The 17,121-nt window shown below is 45.9% G+C and overlaps 1 protein-coding gene across 2 annotated transcripts in view; it reads right to left on the reverse strand.

The window, feature by feature from the left end:
- The window catches only part of Tmod2 (tropomodulin 2), a 47,485-nt gene that overhangs the window by 17,469 nt on the left and 12,895 nt on the right, over positions 1–17,121 (reverse strand). For both annotated transcript variants that reach the window (XM_048423843.3, XM_048423844.3), the window contains exons 2-7: positions 15,472–15,664; positions 12,314–12,470; positions 9,772–9,894; positions 4,891–4,977; positions 3,154–3,284; positions 183–290 (exon numbers count right to left, since the gene is read on the reverse strand). In XM_048423843.3, coding sequence (XP_048279800.1) covers positions 183–290; positions 3,154–3,284; positions 4,891–4,977; positions 9,772–9,894; positions 12,314–12,470; positions 15,472–15,597 — 732 coding nt within the window. In that variant the 5' untranslated portion in view covers positions 15,598–15,664. The remainder of the gene's footprint in view (positions 1–182; positions 291–3,153; positions 3,285–4,890; positions 4,978–9,771; positions 9,895–12,313; positions 12,471–15,471; positions 15,665–17,121) is intronic.

Consider the following 17,121-nt stretch of genomic DNA (forward strand, 5'->3'; position numbering starts at 1 on the left):
CAGGGGGATTCCTGGGAATTCATGGCCAGTCCAAGATACATTGTGAGTTCAAACCCAGACCTCATAGCAGATCCTCTCTCAGGACAACTAAACACAAAGTTGGCTAATTTTAAACAATAAGAAAAAACTAAAAATAGAGTCTCCAGCAAATGACTTCATATTGTGTTTCAAGTCTTACTTACAAGGGCCACAGGGTCATTGCTGCGGGTTGCAGCCAGGCTGAACTTCTTCACATGGGTGTTGGTCTCCAGAGCCTTGGCAAATTCCTTCAGGGTTGGGATTGGAATGTTCTGCAGCATAGAAGACAGGGCTAGTTACAGACCACTCACGGCCACTCACCCTCAGCTAGAAAATAGTTTTTCCATTTTTGATTGGACCCAGAGTCTCACATGTGCTAAGCATGTGCTCTGAGCTCCACTGTCAGCAAGAACTCTGTAACTTTAACTCTATTTAGATGGCTGATTTCATAGCCTCAAAGTTTGCCCAGGTGTGCTAAGCTATTCTGGGCAAATAGCGCCTCCTAGTGTTCAGTACAGAAACATAACTCAAAAGAGTTTGCTTTCTTTTCATCTAGGACAGGTTAATAACTGAGTTCTCTCATATACAGACCCTTAGGTATGCTTTTCTCCTTGGCCTGAAAACTCCTGCTGCCTTTTCCTCTAACTGTCTACTCATTTCTGAAGACACGGCTGAATTACTTTCTCTTTTGTTTATGCGTTCTCCTAGGCAACTCAAAACTTTTTCCTGTCCTACAATTCCGTAACATTTTGGGGCTTACCACACCATGCTGCCAACATCTGGTTAGTGTTTTTCTCCTACTGTAACTTCTGTCAGTAAAGACAGAGTGGATCTCAACTGGGTCTCCTGGAACCCAGGCTGGCTTCAGTCTGGCCTCAATTTCACTATGTGGTCAAAACTCCCTTGAACACATGGTAATTCCCCTGCTTCTACCTCGACAAGGTGGCATCTCTACAAAGTGAGGCCTCTTGCCTACAGCATGGGCATGCTATGTTGGAAGTGGATCCTTTGGATAAACGTTGTGAGCAATCACATTAGCTTGTAATCCACTTTCTTTCCTTTTTTTTACATTTATTAATTGTACTTTATGAGTGTTTCTCATACATATATGCAGGTGTGCCTGCACACAGATCACAGAGCACGGGGCTGAACACTGCAGAAGTATGCAGCAGGCAGCAAGGGGCAGCAATAGACACGTACCTGGCTGCATTATGAACAAATTGAGTGACTGTGGCAACTTAATCTCTTCAAGTCTCACTGAAGATTAAATGAGATGATGGATAGCCAAGGCTATAACACAGTGCACACTCCATAAAAACAGTATTACTGGGGTTGGAGAGATGGGTCGGTGGGGAAGGAGAGCTTTTGCTGTTCTTGCAGAGGACCTGAGTTCAGTTCCCAGCATCCATGTTGGGTGGCTCACAACTGCCTGTAATTCCAGCTCCAGGGGATTCAGTGCTTCCCTGTGGCCTTCACAGGCAACTTCACTATGTGCACACTCCCACATACAGACATCTATACACAGAGTTAAAAATAAATCCTTAGAAGCAATATTAGATGCTAGGGGTCAGCCCAATAAGAATGAACACAACAAGCCAGGTTGGTGGCACATATCTGGAATACCAACCATCTTTAGGGAGGTAGAGGCAGGAGGATGGAGAATTTGAAATCAGCCTGGGTTACACAGTAAGTTTAAAGAGTTTAAGGCTCGTCTTGGCATCACAGTGAAACCCTGTCTCAAACTAGCCAACCAGCCAACCAATCAACAGAAGAGAACGAATATAAAAGGCCTTAGGCAATCCGTGCTGTTCAGGCTCCTCCCCACTGCCCACCTCTCCTTCCCTTCAAGAGCAGCATGGCATCAAACATGGTCCAGGAACGAAGCTGTGGGACTAGGTTTCTAACTAGACTGCGAGAAAACTCCAAGCAAACGAGACAAGAGCCTTGTCATCTCTGCTCCTCCATAACACTGGTTCTTCTTGGAATGTGCTTTCGCGCCCCTCCCAGGTGGAGGCACAGGAGTGAGTGTACTCCAGATGACTCGGCACAACTGGCTATGATTTGTCTATATGCCCCTATGGGAAAAAATCATGTTTTGGTCACATGTGGCTTGTCCTTGTGATTGTACGTTTTACTCAGGTGACTCTTCTTAACCCTCAGAGTATCAATTGTCTGACGCTCTGAATAAAGTTGGCTATTGCATGAGACTTCAGTCCGGCTCATGTTTAGGCCCCACTCTCCCAGGTTCACACTGCCATCTAGAGTGACAACAGTAAGACTTATCTTCCCCCCAAAAATGACAATGATAGTCTGTGACCTCAGACACCAGGTCATGGAAAATACTGTTATGTTATTTTTGCTATTTTAAAAATAAATGTTTATTTTAGTCGTTTGTGTGTGTGTACATGTAAGTATACGGAGCCACAGAGGCCAGCAGTGTTGGATCCCCTGCATCTGGAGTTATGGTGGTTGTAAGGCACTTAATGTATGTGTGGGGAGCTGAAGGTAGGTACTCTGCAAGAGAAGCAATCGATTCTAGCCACTGAGCCTTTAGCGCAGTCTGGCCTCTTGTTCTCTTTCACTCTGGGGTCACTTTCCTTGGGGAAAATCAGATGTGGTTGTGTACGGACACTCAAGTAGCCCTAAGGAGAGGCCCACATGGTGAGAAAGTGAGGTCCCTTGCCCATAGTCACATGGGTGTGCCATCTTAGAAATGAATCCTTTGACAACTTTAGCCTGGACCGGCAGCTTCACTGTAGTCTTATGTGAGTGCCTGTGCCAATGACCCTTCTAAATGACTCTTGCATGCCTGACATTTGAAACTATGGAAAGGGGCTGGGGATACCTAAGTGGCAGGGTGCTGTGGCACAGACACGAGGCCTTGGGTTTGACTCTTAGCACTGAAAATAAAAAGTTGAAGTTGTTGCTCAGCAGCAGACACAATGTGCTTATTCGGTCCAGCTACCATAATTCTAGAAATCACTCTTCTTGTAGACCCATGTCCTTTGACTGGGTTACTCTGTGTGAAGTCAGTGACTTGAAAGGACTGAAAGGCAGTGTAAGAGCAGGCAGTCGACGCTCTCCAGCCAGCCCTGTGATGCCAGGAGAAGCCAAGAGGTAACGGCAGGGACGTACCTTGATGTTGTTGAGGTTGACCTCTTGCAGGTTGGGGTCGTTGGCCTTCATCTGCTGCAGACTTGCTTCCACATTTGTGGGGTTTGGTGGCTCCTCAAATACTGGTTTGGCTTTTTCACCTTTGACAATATCTACAACACAAGTTTTAATTTAGAAAAGATAGTGCAAAAGGTTCTCTATCAAACTAGCAATGACTTTCCCAGAAAGCGCCATTCTTCCATGTGGAGTCTAAGACTCCAATATCAATGATAGAAGGTTGATTCTTACTGAGCAGGAACAGTGGTTCTTCTCTGGGCAAGTCTGCAAGGAAGATGCTTTTCAGCACCCGCCCCCCACCCTCCAGGGGACTCAGTGGCTGACACTACATGAAGTCAAAGTACAGTAGGTCCTGGAGCAAACTCCAACCCTCAAGGCTTGCGCTGCACTTACTGATGCACCACATGGACCTCCCCACACTCTTTTCACCAGACCATAGGCTCTGAGATGCAAAAATGGGCCCCACAATGAGTCTCTTCATTCCCCAAATCCTTTTTCAAAATTCTGTGTGATGCTGAGACTTGAACCCAGGACCAGCTCAAAGCAAACGTTCTACTACTGAACTACACCTCTATCCCCAGCTCCCAAATATTAATTCTCCTCCGGCTTCCTCATCACTGCTCTCCTCCAATCTCCATTCTGCAGCTTTAGCTTTGAGAAAGGCCTGGAAAGACCAAGGAACGGAAAAGAAGAATGAGAAACACGCGAAAAGCAATTGTTGGGGGCTGGAGATGGCTCAGCAGTTAAGAGCACTTGCTGCTCTTGCAGAGGGCTAGAGTTCAGTTTCCATCACCCTCACAGTGGTTCACAGACTTCAGCAAGTCCAGTTCCAGGGATCTGAAACCCTCTTCGGACTTCCCTGGGCAACAGATATACGTGTGTATGTGAATATGTGTGTGTGTGTGTGTGTGTGTGTAAACAAAACACCTATACTCATAAAAATAAATAATAAATAAATATATTACTTGAGCAAAATATAGCCAGGACATGCCTGTAATACTAGAATTTGGGAAATTGAGGCAGGAGGATCAGGAGTTTGAAGCCAGCCTGCACAGTGAATTTCAGGCCTGTCTCAAAACAAATAAAAACCAAACAACAACACACACCAATTTATCAGAAAATATTTAGAATGCATATAACATACAAAAGACTAATATTCTAATGTACAGAGAGCTCCCCCATCTTACCCCAAGACAGGGTTTCTCTGTGTAGCCCTGACTATCCCGGCACTCAATCTGTAGTCCAGGCTGGCCTCGAACTCAAGAGATCTGCCTGCCCCTGCCTACTGAATGCTGGGATTAAAGGCCAGAGTATCCTTCATGCTTTCTGGGGAAAGTTGGTATTTAGAGTCCAATCCATTATCAAGACAAAAATACATTGGAATAAAAAAGGGAATGTAGTCAAGTTTCCCTCATTGATTAAAATATCCTTTGGAACACATGAAACTCTATTTGTATTCTGAGCTGACTCTTCAAACTTACCAGGATCCCTTCCCCCAGTCCTGGACAACCTGCCTGCCATGAAATGTGTGTTCTGTGACTCTAGCCACACTGCCAGGCCGAGCGCCCACCACCTGCTTCTCCACCGGGTTTGACTGCTCAGAGCCCAATGATTCCTTCTAGAAGCAATGGGTCTCCCTCCCATAGGCACCAGACAGAGGCTCTGAAGCTTCCAAAATTCCCAGATTCCTCATCAACTTACTCCTTACAGGCCCCTTGTGGCCTTTGCCATTGGTTGTTTCTTCATCAAACTTCGGATTGTTGAGCAAATTGTGGACTCCAAGGACAGCTGAAAATACAGGCAACAAAAACAAGCACTAAGTTTTGAAGTGCACATCACGATGGCCACATGGTAACACGCACCTTGAAGAACAATTCTTGATAAAGCACAAAGTCTCCAGGTTCCCTTTCCTGGCACAGGGTGCGGTATGTGTACAGCATTCAATAAACTTACTGCTAAAATCTCCCAAGACCATCCGTAACTCTACATGCCTCTGTGTGTTTAAAGGTGCAGGATCCTCCGGGATCTGAGAACCCACTGTACAGCCACATCTTCCAACCACTGAAACACTGCTAGGCCCCTATTCTGGCTAGTCCTAACTGTCAATCCGACACAACCTGGAGTCACCTGGAAAGAGTCTTAACGAGGAATTATCGCAGTTACACTGGCTGCTGGTCAAGTCTACGGGGGCTGTCCTGATCTCAGTGATGAAGGAAGATCTAGGCCCACAGGGAGCAGTACCACGTCACAGGCTGGGCCCTGAACTGTGTAAGAGAGAAGAAAGCCAGCTGCACAGAAGCAGCAGCATCTGTGTGTTTACTCCTCTCTGCTCCTACTGTGGATGTGGTGTGACTAGGGGCTCACCTTCCCCTCAGTGATGGACTGTACCCTAAAAATGTAAGTCGAAGGAATCCTTTCCACCCCTGAACTGCCTTTGATCAGGGTGTTTTGTTGTAACAAAATAAATAAAACTAAAACATTCACCTAGTTAAGAAGACTCAATATTCAACTATGTTTTGTTTTTTGTTTCTGTTGTTGTTATTTTGTTTCCAGGGTCTCACCTTATTGCCCTAGGTAAACTGGAGCTCACCTGTAGGCTAGGCTGTCCTCAAACCCAATGTGATCCTCTTGCCACTGTTCCCAAATGCTGTGATTATGGGTAGGGACCACCATACCCACCTCCATTATGCTGTGTTTATGGGTAGGGACCACCATACCCACCTCCATTTAGTTTTCTTATCTGTAAACTAAAACAAGGTGGGATTCAATCAAGAGTTTTCTTTTGTTTGAAGTCTCACTATGTAACCCAGTCTAGCTTGGAACTCATCACATAGACCAGGCTGGCCTTGCCTTAGCAGTAGCCCTCCTGCTTCTGCTTCCTAAGTGTTGAGATTACACTGTACCAATAAGCCTAAGTAAGGATTTTAAAGACCTAACGTGTGTGTGTGTGTGTGTGTGTGTGTGTGTGTGTGTGTGTAGATTTATGCCGCCCCCTCCCCTGACCCCGGAGGCAAAAGCAGAAAGATTGTGGTCCTCTTTTAGTAGAAAAGAAGTTGTCCTTTCTCTGCTTTTGGGAAAGAAGAGGTTATCAGGAACAAAAGGTCAGCTGAGCATAAGAAGGTCCTCAGTCCCTGGTGTTACACTGGACCTGACATGGGGAGAGAGGGCGGCATTCAGGGAGCCACACTATGGGCAGGGTGATGCTGGGCAGGTTGAAATGGATTTCCCTTCTAGTGAAATTACAGGCACAGGCCCCTGAGATTAAGCTATACTTTCGATGGGAGGCAGTTAACATGGCAGAAAGAAGGGCCAGTGGTTAAGCCAATAAGAACAGGGGGTTAGAGGCAGGAGTGTGATAACACATATTGCACTTGAGACACGAAAGGATTCTAGATCAGTGCGGGGGGGTCAGATAGAGAGTTCAAGGTTTGAGGCCAGCCTGGAAAGCCTACACTACACAGTGAGACCCTGTTCTGAAAAAACAAGGGCTGGGCTATAGCTCAGTGGTGGAGCACCTGTCTCGCATGCCCAGGGCCTTGGTTGGGTTCATTCCTTTGCATTGCAAACAGAATACAACAAAGATCATGGAGTTGGTTTGGCGGGGAGGCTGGAACACACAGAGTTTGAACCTTGACTGCCACAGCCTAACTGTGTGATCGGGAAAGTCACTGAATGCCCACGGAGTCTGCCTCCTCATTAACCCCAACTGACTGTTAACATGATTAATGTCTAGGTGAACAAAGCACACTCGCGGCTCTCTGTGAGCATGTTTCCTGAGAGGATTCACTGAGGGGAGAAGCCTTGCTCTGAATGTGCCGGCTCCACCCCATGAGGGGAAGAAAGGAGAAAAAGAAGAGCCATTGGCCCGCCTTTGTACTGCCTGCCTTTCTCCTCACTGCCTTCCACACTGGCACAGGCGATGCTTCCACCCTGCTGATCTCTCCCGCAGGGCCTTCCTTCCACTCACAGGCTGTTTTCAGTCTTCTAGAAAGATCCACCCGAGAGAAGAGGCTGCACGTTTTCCATCTCCAGAGAAGGCTTGCCACTGAGTTCTTAGGGAGTGTCTGATGGGGAGGGGGAGCTGAGTCAGGAGAAGCAAAGCAGTTTCTATTTGCATTATCTCCCTGGATTTATGACGTGGATTCCAGGCTCAGGCATCTTTGGAATGATGGCTTTTTCTTTCTCCTTTCTCAGGTGTCTCCTGAGCTTCAAGCCCCACCCTGCATTCTTTTTCTTTGGGCAATTCCAGTAAAGCCTGTGAGGCAACCCTTGGGAAAAGCAGTAACTATGGAAGGATCTCTCCACAGTTACCTAAAATGCCAAGTCACTGCAAAATGCCTTCCTCAGTGGGTGACTCACATGCTCCTGAGACCTCCGACAGATGTATGGACATGTAAACCTGATGTCACCTACTGATATCATCAGAGATGGATGGAAATGTGTGGAGATGGCAGCCGTACCAGAATAAGGCAGAGCAGGGAAGAGATTTCTACAAACATCTTCTAGGGGAATAAGAGTCAGCATTCTGCGGGTGGGGAGCAGCTAAACTGATAACCAACTTCACTTGAAAGCACAAGGACTTGGGTTAAAACCCCAGAACTTCTGTAAGAAACAGGTGCATATTGGGTGTGGGGGTGTGCACCTGTGATCCCAAGGCTGGGGACGCAGAGTCAGGCAGGGCTCAACAAGTTAAGGCCCTTGCCACCCTACAATGCAGCTGGACGGCCTGAGTTTGAACCCACATAAGGGAGAAAGAGGGAATCAGCTCCGTAGAGCTGTCCTATGATGCGCACATAACGAGATTAGCCATGACTCTTCATCCTCCTGCCTCCACTTCCTGAGCATTGGGATTAAGAACACACACCACACCTAGCTCTCATTTACTCTTAAACTCACAGTCTCACTCTGTAGCCCATGCTACTCTAGAAGGGAACTATGTTGCTCACCCATCCCACACCACACTGGATTTTTGTTTTGTTTCGAGAAAGGCCTTAATTTGGGGGAAAGACTAGTTTTTCATTTCTTTTATATTATTTGAGCTTGTTATGTCAACATGGTAGTCTGAATGCTAATGGTCACCACTGACTCCTATATTTGAATACTTGGTCCTGAGTTGGTGGAACTGTTTGGGAAGGATTAGGAGGTGTGGCCTTGTCAGAAATGGTGTGTACTGGGGTAGGCTTTGAGGTTTCAAAAGACTCATTCCCAGTGTGCTGGTGCGGGAGAATTGTCTGTATTCTGTCAATCATGTTTTAAATAAACGCTGATTGGCCAGGCAGGAGGTGTAGGTGGGAAAACCAGACAGGAAGTGGAAATGATGCAAGGAGAGCAGGAGAATTCTGGGGAGGAGGAAGTTGATTCCTCCCACTCCTGCTCAGATCACCGAAGCAGCAGGATGTGATCTACCAGCTGGAAAAGGTACTGAGCCACATGGCTAAAATAGATCAGAAAAATGGGTTAATCAAGATGTGAGAGTTAGCCAGTAAGAGGCTAGACCTAAGGGGCCAATCAGCTTTATAATTTATAGAGATCTCTTGTGTGATTTTTTTCTCTGGGACTAAACACCTGGGGGGCCAGGCAGGACAGAAACCCCAACAAGCAAGTCCCCTCATGTTACAGTGTGCAGACTCTCTGCTTCCTGCTTTTGGGTCGTGATGTGAGTATTCAGTGGCTCCTGCTGAACACATCTTTGCTTCCCCACCATAGACTCTAGCCTTCTGAAGCCAAAAGCTCAAGGAGACACATTCCTTTAGAAGTTGCCTTGGTCATGATGGTTTTATGCCACGGCAACAGAAAGGTAACTGAGGCAATCCGCATGTAAGATCAGTTAAAATAACAACCCTGCTATCATCGTCTAGTTTCGGTTTATTAAGGAAACTAGAAGGCTAGATGACCTCCTGGCACAAATCAGCTTGTAATGGCAATTGTGAGGGAGACCAAGAACACCACAGAAATGTGACCAAAAGGCCACAAAAGGTGGTGGCGCACACTTTTAGTCCTGGCACTCAGGAGGCAGAGGCAGGAGGATCTCTGAGTTTGAGGCCAATTTGGTCTATAGAGCAAGTTCCAGGACAGTCAGGGCTACACAGAGCAATACTATTTAAAAAAAAAAACATAAACAGAAATGGGACCATGAAATGTGTGAATCCCATAAGTTCATTTTAATATGGAAGTTCCTGGGAAAGCATATGGGAATATTATTTCATTCATTTTTAATTTCTATGTAGCCCAGGCTGGGCTCAAACTCACAATAATCCTCCTGTCTCAGCCTTTAGAGCGCTAGTGCTACCATTTCAGGCATAGGTCGCCATACCTAGCTTGCAATTTTATTTTTCAAGCTCTCAATATCATTCCATATCTGTCTGTTCTCTTTCTATTTATCACAAGAATTTTGTAGGATGAGAAGCATCTTAACAACAGAATGGGTTAAAACATGGCTTGCTCATCCACAGGATCCAGTCTCAATAAAACTGGCTGCTGCCACCCAGGCAGCGCCGTGCTCATGGGTTACCAGAAGCTCTGAGGTTTGCACCAGGGGAGTGAGTGCAAGCCTGGAGATCAGGAGCCCATGGGAGAACTAACCTGCAAGATCGTAGAGTTCAGTGTCTGAGGCGCTGGCCAAGGCTTCTTCCAGCTCTGGGTCCAGAGTCACTTTTTCTTCTTTTGGAGCTTCTACAGGCTTTTCTTTGGGGATAAACACTCTCCCTTTAAATCAGAATGAAAACAAAGATGAGCGTACTACACTGCCTTATGGGTAAGGCACCAGACTGAACAGAAGATGCACCATTGGCATGAAAGGCACATACCACTGAGCTGTTTTATCCTTTGAGGTTCCTGGACTGCTAGGATGGAGTTAATCCTGGGTGGTGAGAGGACTCCTGCCTCTTACCTCCCAGGGCTCCCCTGGGCTATACTCGTTTCAGCAATCAAGTTTCTTTCTAATGGCGATAGTATCGTCAACTTGACTGGATCTAGGAAAGACAAGTCTCCAGGCATGTTTACGAGGGAGTTTTTAGACTGGGCTAATTGGGAAGACCCATCCTAAATGTGGGTGGCTCCAATCCATCGGCTGGGATTCTGGAAAGGGAGAATTCGCGCTGAGTGCCAGCATCCTTCTCTCCCACTCCTGCCCGTGAATGTGAAGTGAGCCTCCCTCTTGGGCTTCTGCTATCACGCCCTCCCTGCCACAGTGGGCTGCACTCTGGAGCTGTGAGCCTAAACAGACCCATCATTCCTTACGTGCTTTTGTTGGAGCAGGACAGAGTCACTAATCCACCAGCCATCTCCCAAGCTACAGGGTGCGGCCGTGTTGTACCTTTTAAACTCAGAAAGCTCCAGCCTTCCTTCGTCACAAGCCTCCTCCTCCAGATGAACCTGGATCCGGGAGTAATTTGCCAAAGCCACTCCTCTCCTCAGAGAAGAAATGACAAAAGCATTCCCCTTAGTATTCTGTCATTATCTAACACACGATGGGATTTTATTGAAGATTTTTTTTTTAATTTAGTTTAAGCTTGTCACCATCTGGTAAGTCCAACAGCAACTGCGTTACCATAGAAACATCTCATACTCCATAGTAACCCACAGCTGTTTACCTGACTCATCACTGACCAACTCTACGTTCTTAATTTCCTTCTCAGTATCATCAGACGTGTACAGCACAGAGGGATGACAGGGATGGTTCATGCTCAGTGCTCTGTTTTCCTTGCCACTGAGTACAGGCTTAAAGACCGCCTCACTTCACTGGAGCTCAGAGGAAGGAGTACCTCCACCAGGTCATCTGGCTCTACTGGGGGTTCTCAAACTGATACAGAGACCACACAGCCGCCAAAGTACACAGCACAGTGATGAACATGGCCACAGAGCTATGAAAGCAATGCCCAGGTGCCATGGTCGGCAAAAGGGGTGAATACATAGAGGGGTCAGGGGAATCTGAGACTCTAGCATTTAAGCTGAGAGCTTCCTGGTTTTTTTTTTTTTTTTAAAAAAAAAAAACAATGGGGATACGGGTCAGAGAAAAGAGCTGATGAGAAAATTAACTTGAGTTGGACAAATCTGGGAACCTGAACAATGACACAGGCTGAGACTTAGCAAGGAAAGGAGAACTGTAGCCAAGAGGCAGTGGAGGCTAGACCCATGCTGAGGTTGCAGCAGGAAGCTGGGACGTTATGTAGGAAGCATGACTGAAGTTCCAGTGTTGGAGGGAGATGAAGTCAGGAACAGAATGAATTAACAGTCTATTTAGGCAGGAGAGGTGGGGAGGGAAGGGACAAGGGGGAACAGGGAAGGGAAAGTAAGGGAAGCGGGGAGGGGAGGGAAAGAGAATAGGAGAGAAGAGGGAAGCGGGGAGAGGTTCTAGCATGGGCTTGCTCCTCACAGCCTTCCCTGTTACATCCTGGTGTTTCTTTTACTAGATGACAAGCATCTTGAGGGCAAAATAAGGTCTTGGTCTGCCATAGAGTTCTGTACCGGGGACAGCAAGTGCAAGATGAATGGATGACAGACGGGCCTTTCATCATAGCATGAGGTTAGGGAGTCAGGCCACAAGCACTCTAGACAGAGTAGAAAGGCCTTGCCTAGATGCCTGCAGCTGGGACTCAAAAGGTTGAGGGAAACACATCATTGCCTGTGCATCTCATTCGGGTAGGGTGCTGCTTTACATTTTCAAAGCTTTGTCTTGAGACTTTGAAAATTTTTTTTTGACAAAATTAGTTTCAGAATCATTACATCCCATGGAGTCATTTAATTCATCACATATCCGGCCATGCTTTTTCTTTTTTTTTTTTTTTAAACTAATAAACTCTCATTCTGAGAATAGCTTTAGGCTCATATCCAAATTAATCAGAAAATTCGCATATATCCCCCCACCCCCCACTAACCTCCCCATTAACATCCCACACTATAGTGGGGGCATGGGTGACAACCAATGAACCCATAAAGCCCCATCGTCATCACCCGTGAGCTGTAATCTACCTTAGGGTTCACTCTGGGTGCTGCATCTCCCAGCCACAGTCTTCCACAATCCCACGTGTAATCTGTTGGCTTCTTCCCTCTTCCCAGCTCCTTTGATTGATGCCCTCTATGTTAAGGGCACCTTGTCCCAAGAGGCGCCGTCTGCGGCCCTTACCTTTCTTTTCTCCCGTGAAGGGCACGAAGTCCTCCCTGTCCTTCTGTTCCAACGCCTCCTTCTCCAAGTACATGAGGAGGTGCTCTCGGTCAAATGGGCCAGTGGCTGCTTTCTGGGTCTGGTCTTTCTGTCGGAATCCAGCTGGTAGCATCGCGCTCTGACAAGACAGATACGAGATGAAGGGAAGACATGTGCTGGACTGAGTTTGCTATTTCTTTACTCCTTTGGACTTGCTGTACGTGGAAAAGTGGTAGTGGGGGCACCTATACTGGCTGAGGGCTGGGGTCGCTAGGATGGTTCTAAGGACATGTTATTCTGACCTCCTTTGCTAAGGGAGAAAACCCAACCAGCTCAAGGGATATAGTGACAGGAGCAGCAGCCTCTGGACCTTCTGCAGCTGCCTTCTAGAATGTGGAGGGAAAAGGTCTTTCTGTGTCCATCACGATTAGGTTTGGTCAGGTATACACACAAGAGCTCCTAAGTCAGGAGTCTGGATGACGACACTCACTCACTTCTAAACTGTTTCCTCCAGACATAACTGAGAGGTAAGGAAATACTATGGTGTATGTTGATATTTGTCTGAGTAAGATTCATTTATTTGTCTTTTTGAGATACAGTCTCATGTAGCCTTGGTTGGCCTCAAACTCACTATGTAACTGAGGTTGGCCTTGACTCCTGATCCTCCTGCCTCTGCTTCCTGAGTGCTGGACTGAAGAACATAGATCAACATGCTCAGCTTTTGTTCTAGGTTTTTTATTTTTCCTTTTTCATTTTTGCCCGATAAAGTCTTACCACATAGCATTGGCTGTCCTGGAACTCACTATGTAGACCAGGCTAGCTTTGAATGCTCAGAGATACATGTGCCTCTACCTCCCAAGTATTGGGATTAAAGGAGCGTGTCATTATACCTGGCTTTATTTTTGATTTTTAAGTCAAGATCTCACTTTGTAGCTAATGCTGGCTTAGAACTCACTATGTTGCTCAGGCTTGACCCAAACTCACAATCTTCCTCAGCCTCCCAAGTGCTGGAATGACAGACATGTGGCATTATGACCACCTGCTCTGATTAAGCCCCAAGTTCCTTCCTTATATGTATAAAAATATTATACTTAAATAAAAAAGTAAATGTTCGAAGTGCCTGGTACAGTAGGATGTCGGATAAATAGCTTTATTTACTTACATCTTTAGAGTTAAGTCACTATTTTGGATGCCTCCAATTTTAAGTTTAAGATAATGTTATCAGGGCTGAAGAAAATGTTTGCTAAAGAAACACTATAATGAGATATTGAGCTTTTTAAGAACTGATAAAAATATTAAAAACCTCCCCAAATTCACTTAGTGTTATGAGGATAATCGTCTACACATTGTCAAAGAATTTCAAGTTATTTGTGTATTTGAAGAAAATAATACCAGTTGTGGGATAGCACATGCAATCCCAATACTTTGGAGGTAGAGGTAGAACAATCAGAAATTCAAGGTTATTCTTGCATACATAATGAATGTGAGGCCAGTCCCTGCTACTCGAGACCCTGTCTCAAAAAAAAAAAACAAAAAAAAACAAGAAGAGAAAAATATGATATAAAGTCAGGCATGGTGTTGCAGGCTTATAGTCAACACATAGGAGGACAGCTTAGGCTACATACCATGTTCCAGGCCAGCCTTAGCTACATAGTGAGACTCCATCTTACACACACACACATACACACACGAAAGAAAGAAAGAAAGAAAGAAAGAAAGAAAGAAAGAAAGAAAGAAAGAAAGAAAGAAAGAGAGAAAGAAAGATTGATGAATTCTGGACTGGTTGTGGTATCACATATACTTAATCCCAGCACTTTAGAGGTAGAGGAGGGTAGATCTCTATGAGTTTGAGACTAGCCTGGGTTACATAGTGAGTTTCAGGCCAGACAAGACTTCATAGTGAGACCTGCCTTTAAAAACAAAAGTCTGGGCTGGGTGGTGGTGGTGTTTGCCTTTAATCCCAGCACTCGAGAGGGAGAAGCAAGGGGATCTCTTTGAGTTCAAGGCCAGCCTGGTCTACAAGAGCTAGTTTCAGGACAGGCCCCCAAAGCAACAGAGAAACTCTGTTTCAAAAAACCAAAATAAATAAATAATTAAGCCCCTCCCCCCAAAAAACCCCTAAAAGTTTGACTAGTATGGTGGCTCATGCCTGTAATTCCAACATTTGGGAGGTTGGGATTTAAAGACAGCGGGGATTCAGGTCATCCTCAGCTAAGTAATGAGTTTGCAGCCCACCTAGGCTACAACACCCAGTGTCAACAAACAAACAAGGAGTCTGGGGCTGTAGTTTAGTTGGTGGAGTGTTTGCTTCACTTTCATAAATCCCTGGGTTAAGGCCCTAACAGGTTGAAATGTCTGTAATCCCAGCACATGGGAGGTGGACGCAGGAAGATCAGAAGTGTAAGCTCATCCTCAACTATATAATATATAATATTCCAGGACAGCCTGAATACATGAGACCCTATCTCACAAACCTAAAACAATGATTTAAAAAGAAAAAAAGGAAACTACACTGCAGAGGTGTTTTTTTTTTTTTTTTTGCTTTTTTTTTTTTTTTGTTGTTGTTGTTGTTGTTTTTTTGGTTTTTCGAGACAGGGTTTCTCTGTGTTGCTTTGGAGCCTGTCCTAGAACTAGCTCTTGTAGACCAGGCTGGCCTCAAACTCACAGAGATCCGCCTGCCTTTGCCTCCCAAGTGCTGGGATTAAAGGCGTGAGCCACTACTGCCCGCTCAGAGATGTTTTCAACAGCACCTGGGACATTTACTAGTGTGGGATCTGTGTGGGTCACCCTTGTACGTGTGCCTTCCGATTATGAAAAGGAGTTAATACCATTTCCCCCAAGGACTCTTGGGCCCAGCAAAGGATCTGACACTTGGAAAATACTCTGTTTAGTCCTACACTAAATCAGACTGTTCTTTCCCAATGGAAAACACTTTTCATCATCTATGAACTAGTTTTTGAGAAACACACTCGTCATTTCTCACTGGCCATGAACCTGTAAAAGAGTATCAGCTGCAATGGGGAGGAACCCAGAATTCTACAGGGGGGCTGCCAGGCACTTTGGAGATCGCTGATGGAGAGACCTGCCCCCCTTTTCCCAGGCTCTCATTAAGCACCCCACTCCAGTTCCATGCCACCAACCTCGGGATCTAGGTCATCCAGAACATTTTCCAACTGCTTCAGCTCCTCCTCTGACAGTTTGCCAAGCAGCTCATCCTCATTGATATTCTTGTACTTCTCCAGCTCCTTCTGAAAGGGGAGAGCCATGGCTTCGCAGGTACACCTTTCTCGTGCACTTTGAAGTGGGCCAGCTTCCTGGGGCTTCACACTACCACTGTTAAAAGAGCAATACTGTCATCTCCTAGCTGCAAACTGCAAGACTAGTAATGGATTGTGCTACACTGGCCACGGATCCTACCGCACAGACAATTCATCTGGAAGGCAGCATTGCCTTCAATTCCAGAGCAGGGCACGGCTCACGGTACTTTCACACATACACACAGCATTATTTCAGCTATGTTTTCCCCTTTAGGGTAGCCCTGTAAGGAAGCCTGCAAGATACCAGCATTCGGGGGCTGGGAGGTGGCTCAGAGGTTAACAGCTCTGGCTGCTCTTTCAGAGGTCCTGAGTTCAATTCCCAGCAACCATATGGTGGCTCACAACCATCTGTAATGAGATCTGGTGCCCTCTTCTGACATACAGGCATACATGCAGGCAGAACACTATACATAATAAATAAATACATCTTTAAAAAAAGATACCACCATTCGATGGATTTTACAGACTGTGACTGAGCTGGAGGTGATAGCAATGGGATGTGTGCTGGCTTCTGGCTCCCAGGGCAGTGAGTGCTTTTCCATCCTACTCCAAGGCCTCTCCCCGCTTCCATTGAAAACCAGGGAGGAACAATGACTAATTGTATGGCGGTTGTAAGCAGCACACTTGTGCCCTTTCAGGGTAGAGAGTGCTGTGAAGGACACAGAATGGGATCCATTCAGGGAAGAGTTCAGAGGACCGGTGTGAGGACACATTGTCCCGTGCAATGAAACCAAGAGACGTTCTCAAGCCCTGGCCACAGTTGAGAGTAGTTCTCTCTCTCTCCTCTTTTTCCTTCTTCATTAACTTTTTAAAAATATAAAACAGTATCTTCGAGAGTACTTTAATAGTATTTTTTTTTATTATTTGAAAGTTCCCCCCTTTAAATGATGTCTTTTGATCGCATCTGTCCACTACTACTGCCCTCCAGCACTTTCTAGTGCCCGGTACCCCAGTTCCCTCCCAGCTTCATGTCCTCTTCTTATTTTGGTTACTATTGTTTCTGTAATCATTCTCCCTAATTTTTCTTTCTTTATACCCCCAAACATTCTCTCTTAGTCCCCAGCCCTCTGAAATGCCTCATCCTTAAACGTTCACATCAAAAGCAAGTTTTACTCAGTCCCTTGCAGAAAATTCTTTAGCTCTTCCCTAGCGAGACAACGCTGCATTCTGTCCAGTCAGCCTCTCTAAGACAGTGAGTGTAGCTATGTACCTGCTATTGCCAAGGGCAGGTCTAGAAAAGTGCCCCCAGGAAGATCACAGCACAGTGAGACAGCCACACAAACAGCCAGAATGTGGTAAGTGTTGCAATAATCTGGAGTAGGTAAAAAAAATACAGGGGATGGGGAGGGGAGGTTTGAGAGTCACCCAAAAAAGAAGTCATCATTGACCCTTGAAGGAAGAGGTCCTAAGGAGGACATGGATGTGCAAGGGCCATCTAGGATAGAGAAGAGCATAAACAGAGATATGGGAGAG

Source organism: Myodes glareolus, chromosome 4 (assembly GCF_982192425.1).
Source record: "Myodes glareolus chromosome 4, mMyoGla1.1, whole genome shotgun sequence".
NCBI lineage: Eukaryota > Metazoa > Chordata > Mammalia > Rodentia > Cricetidae > Myodes > Myodes glareolus.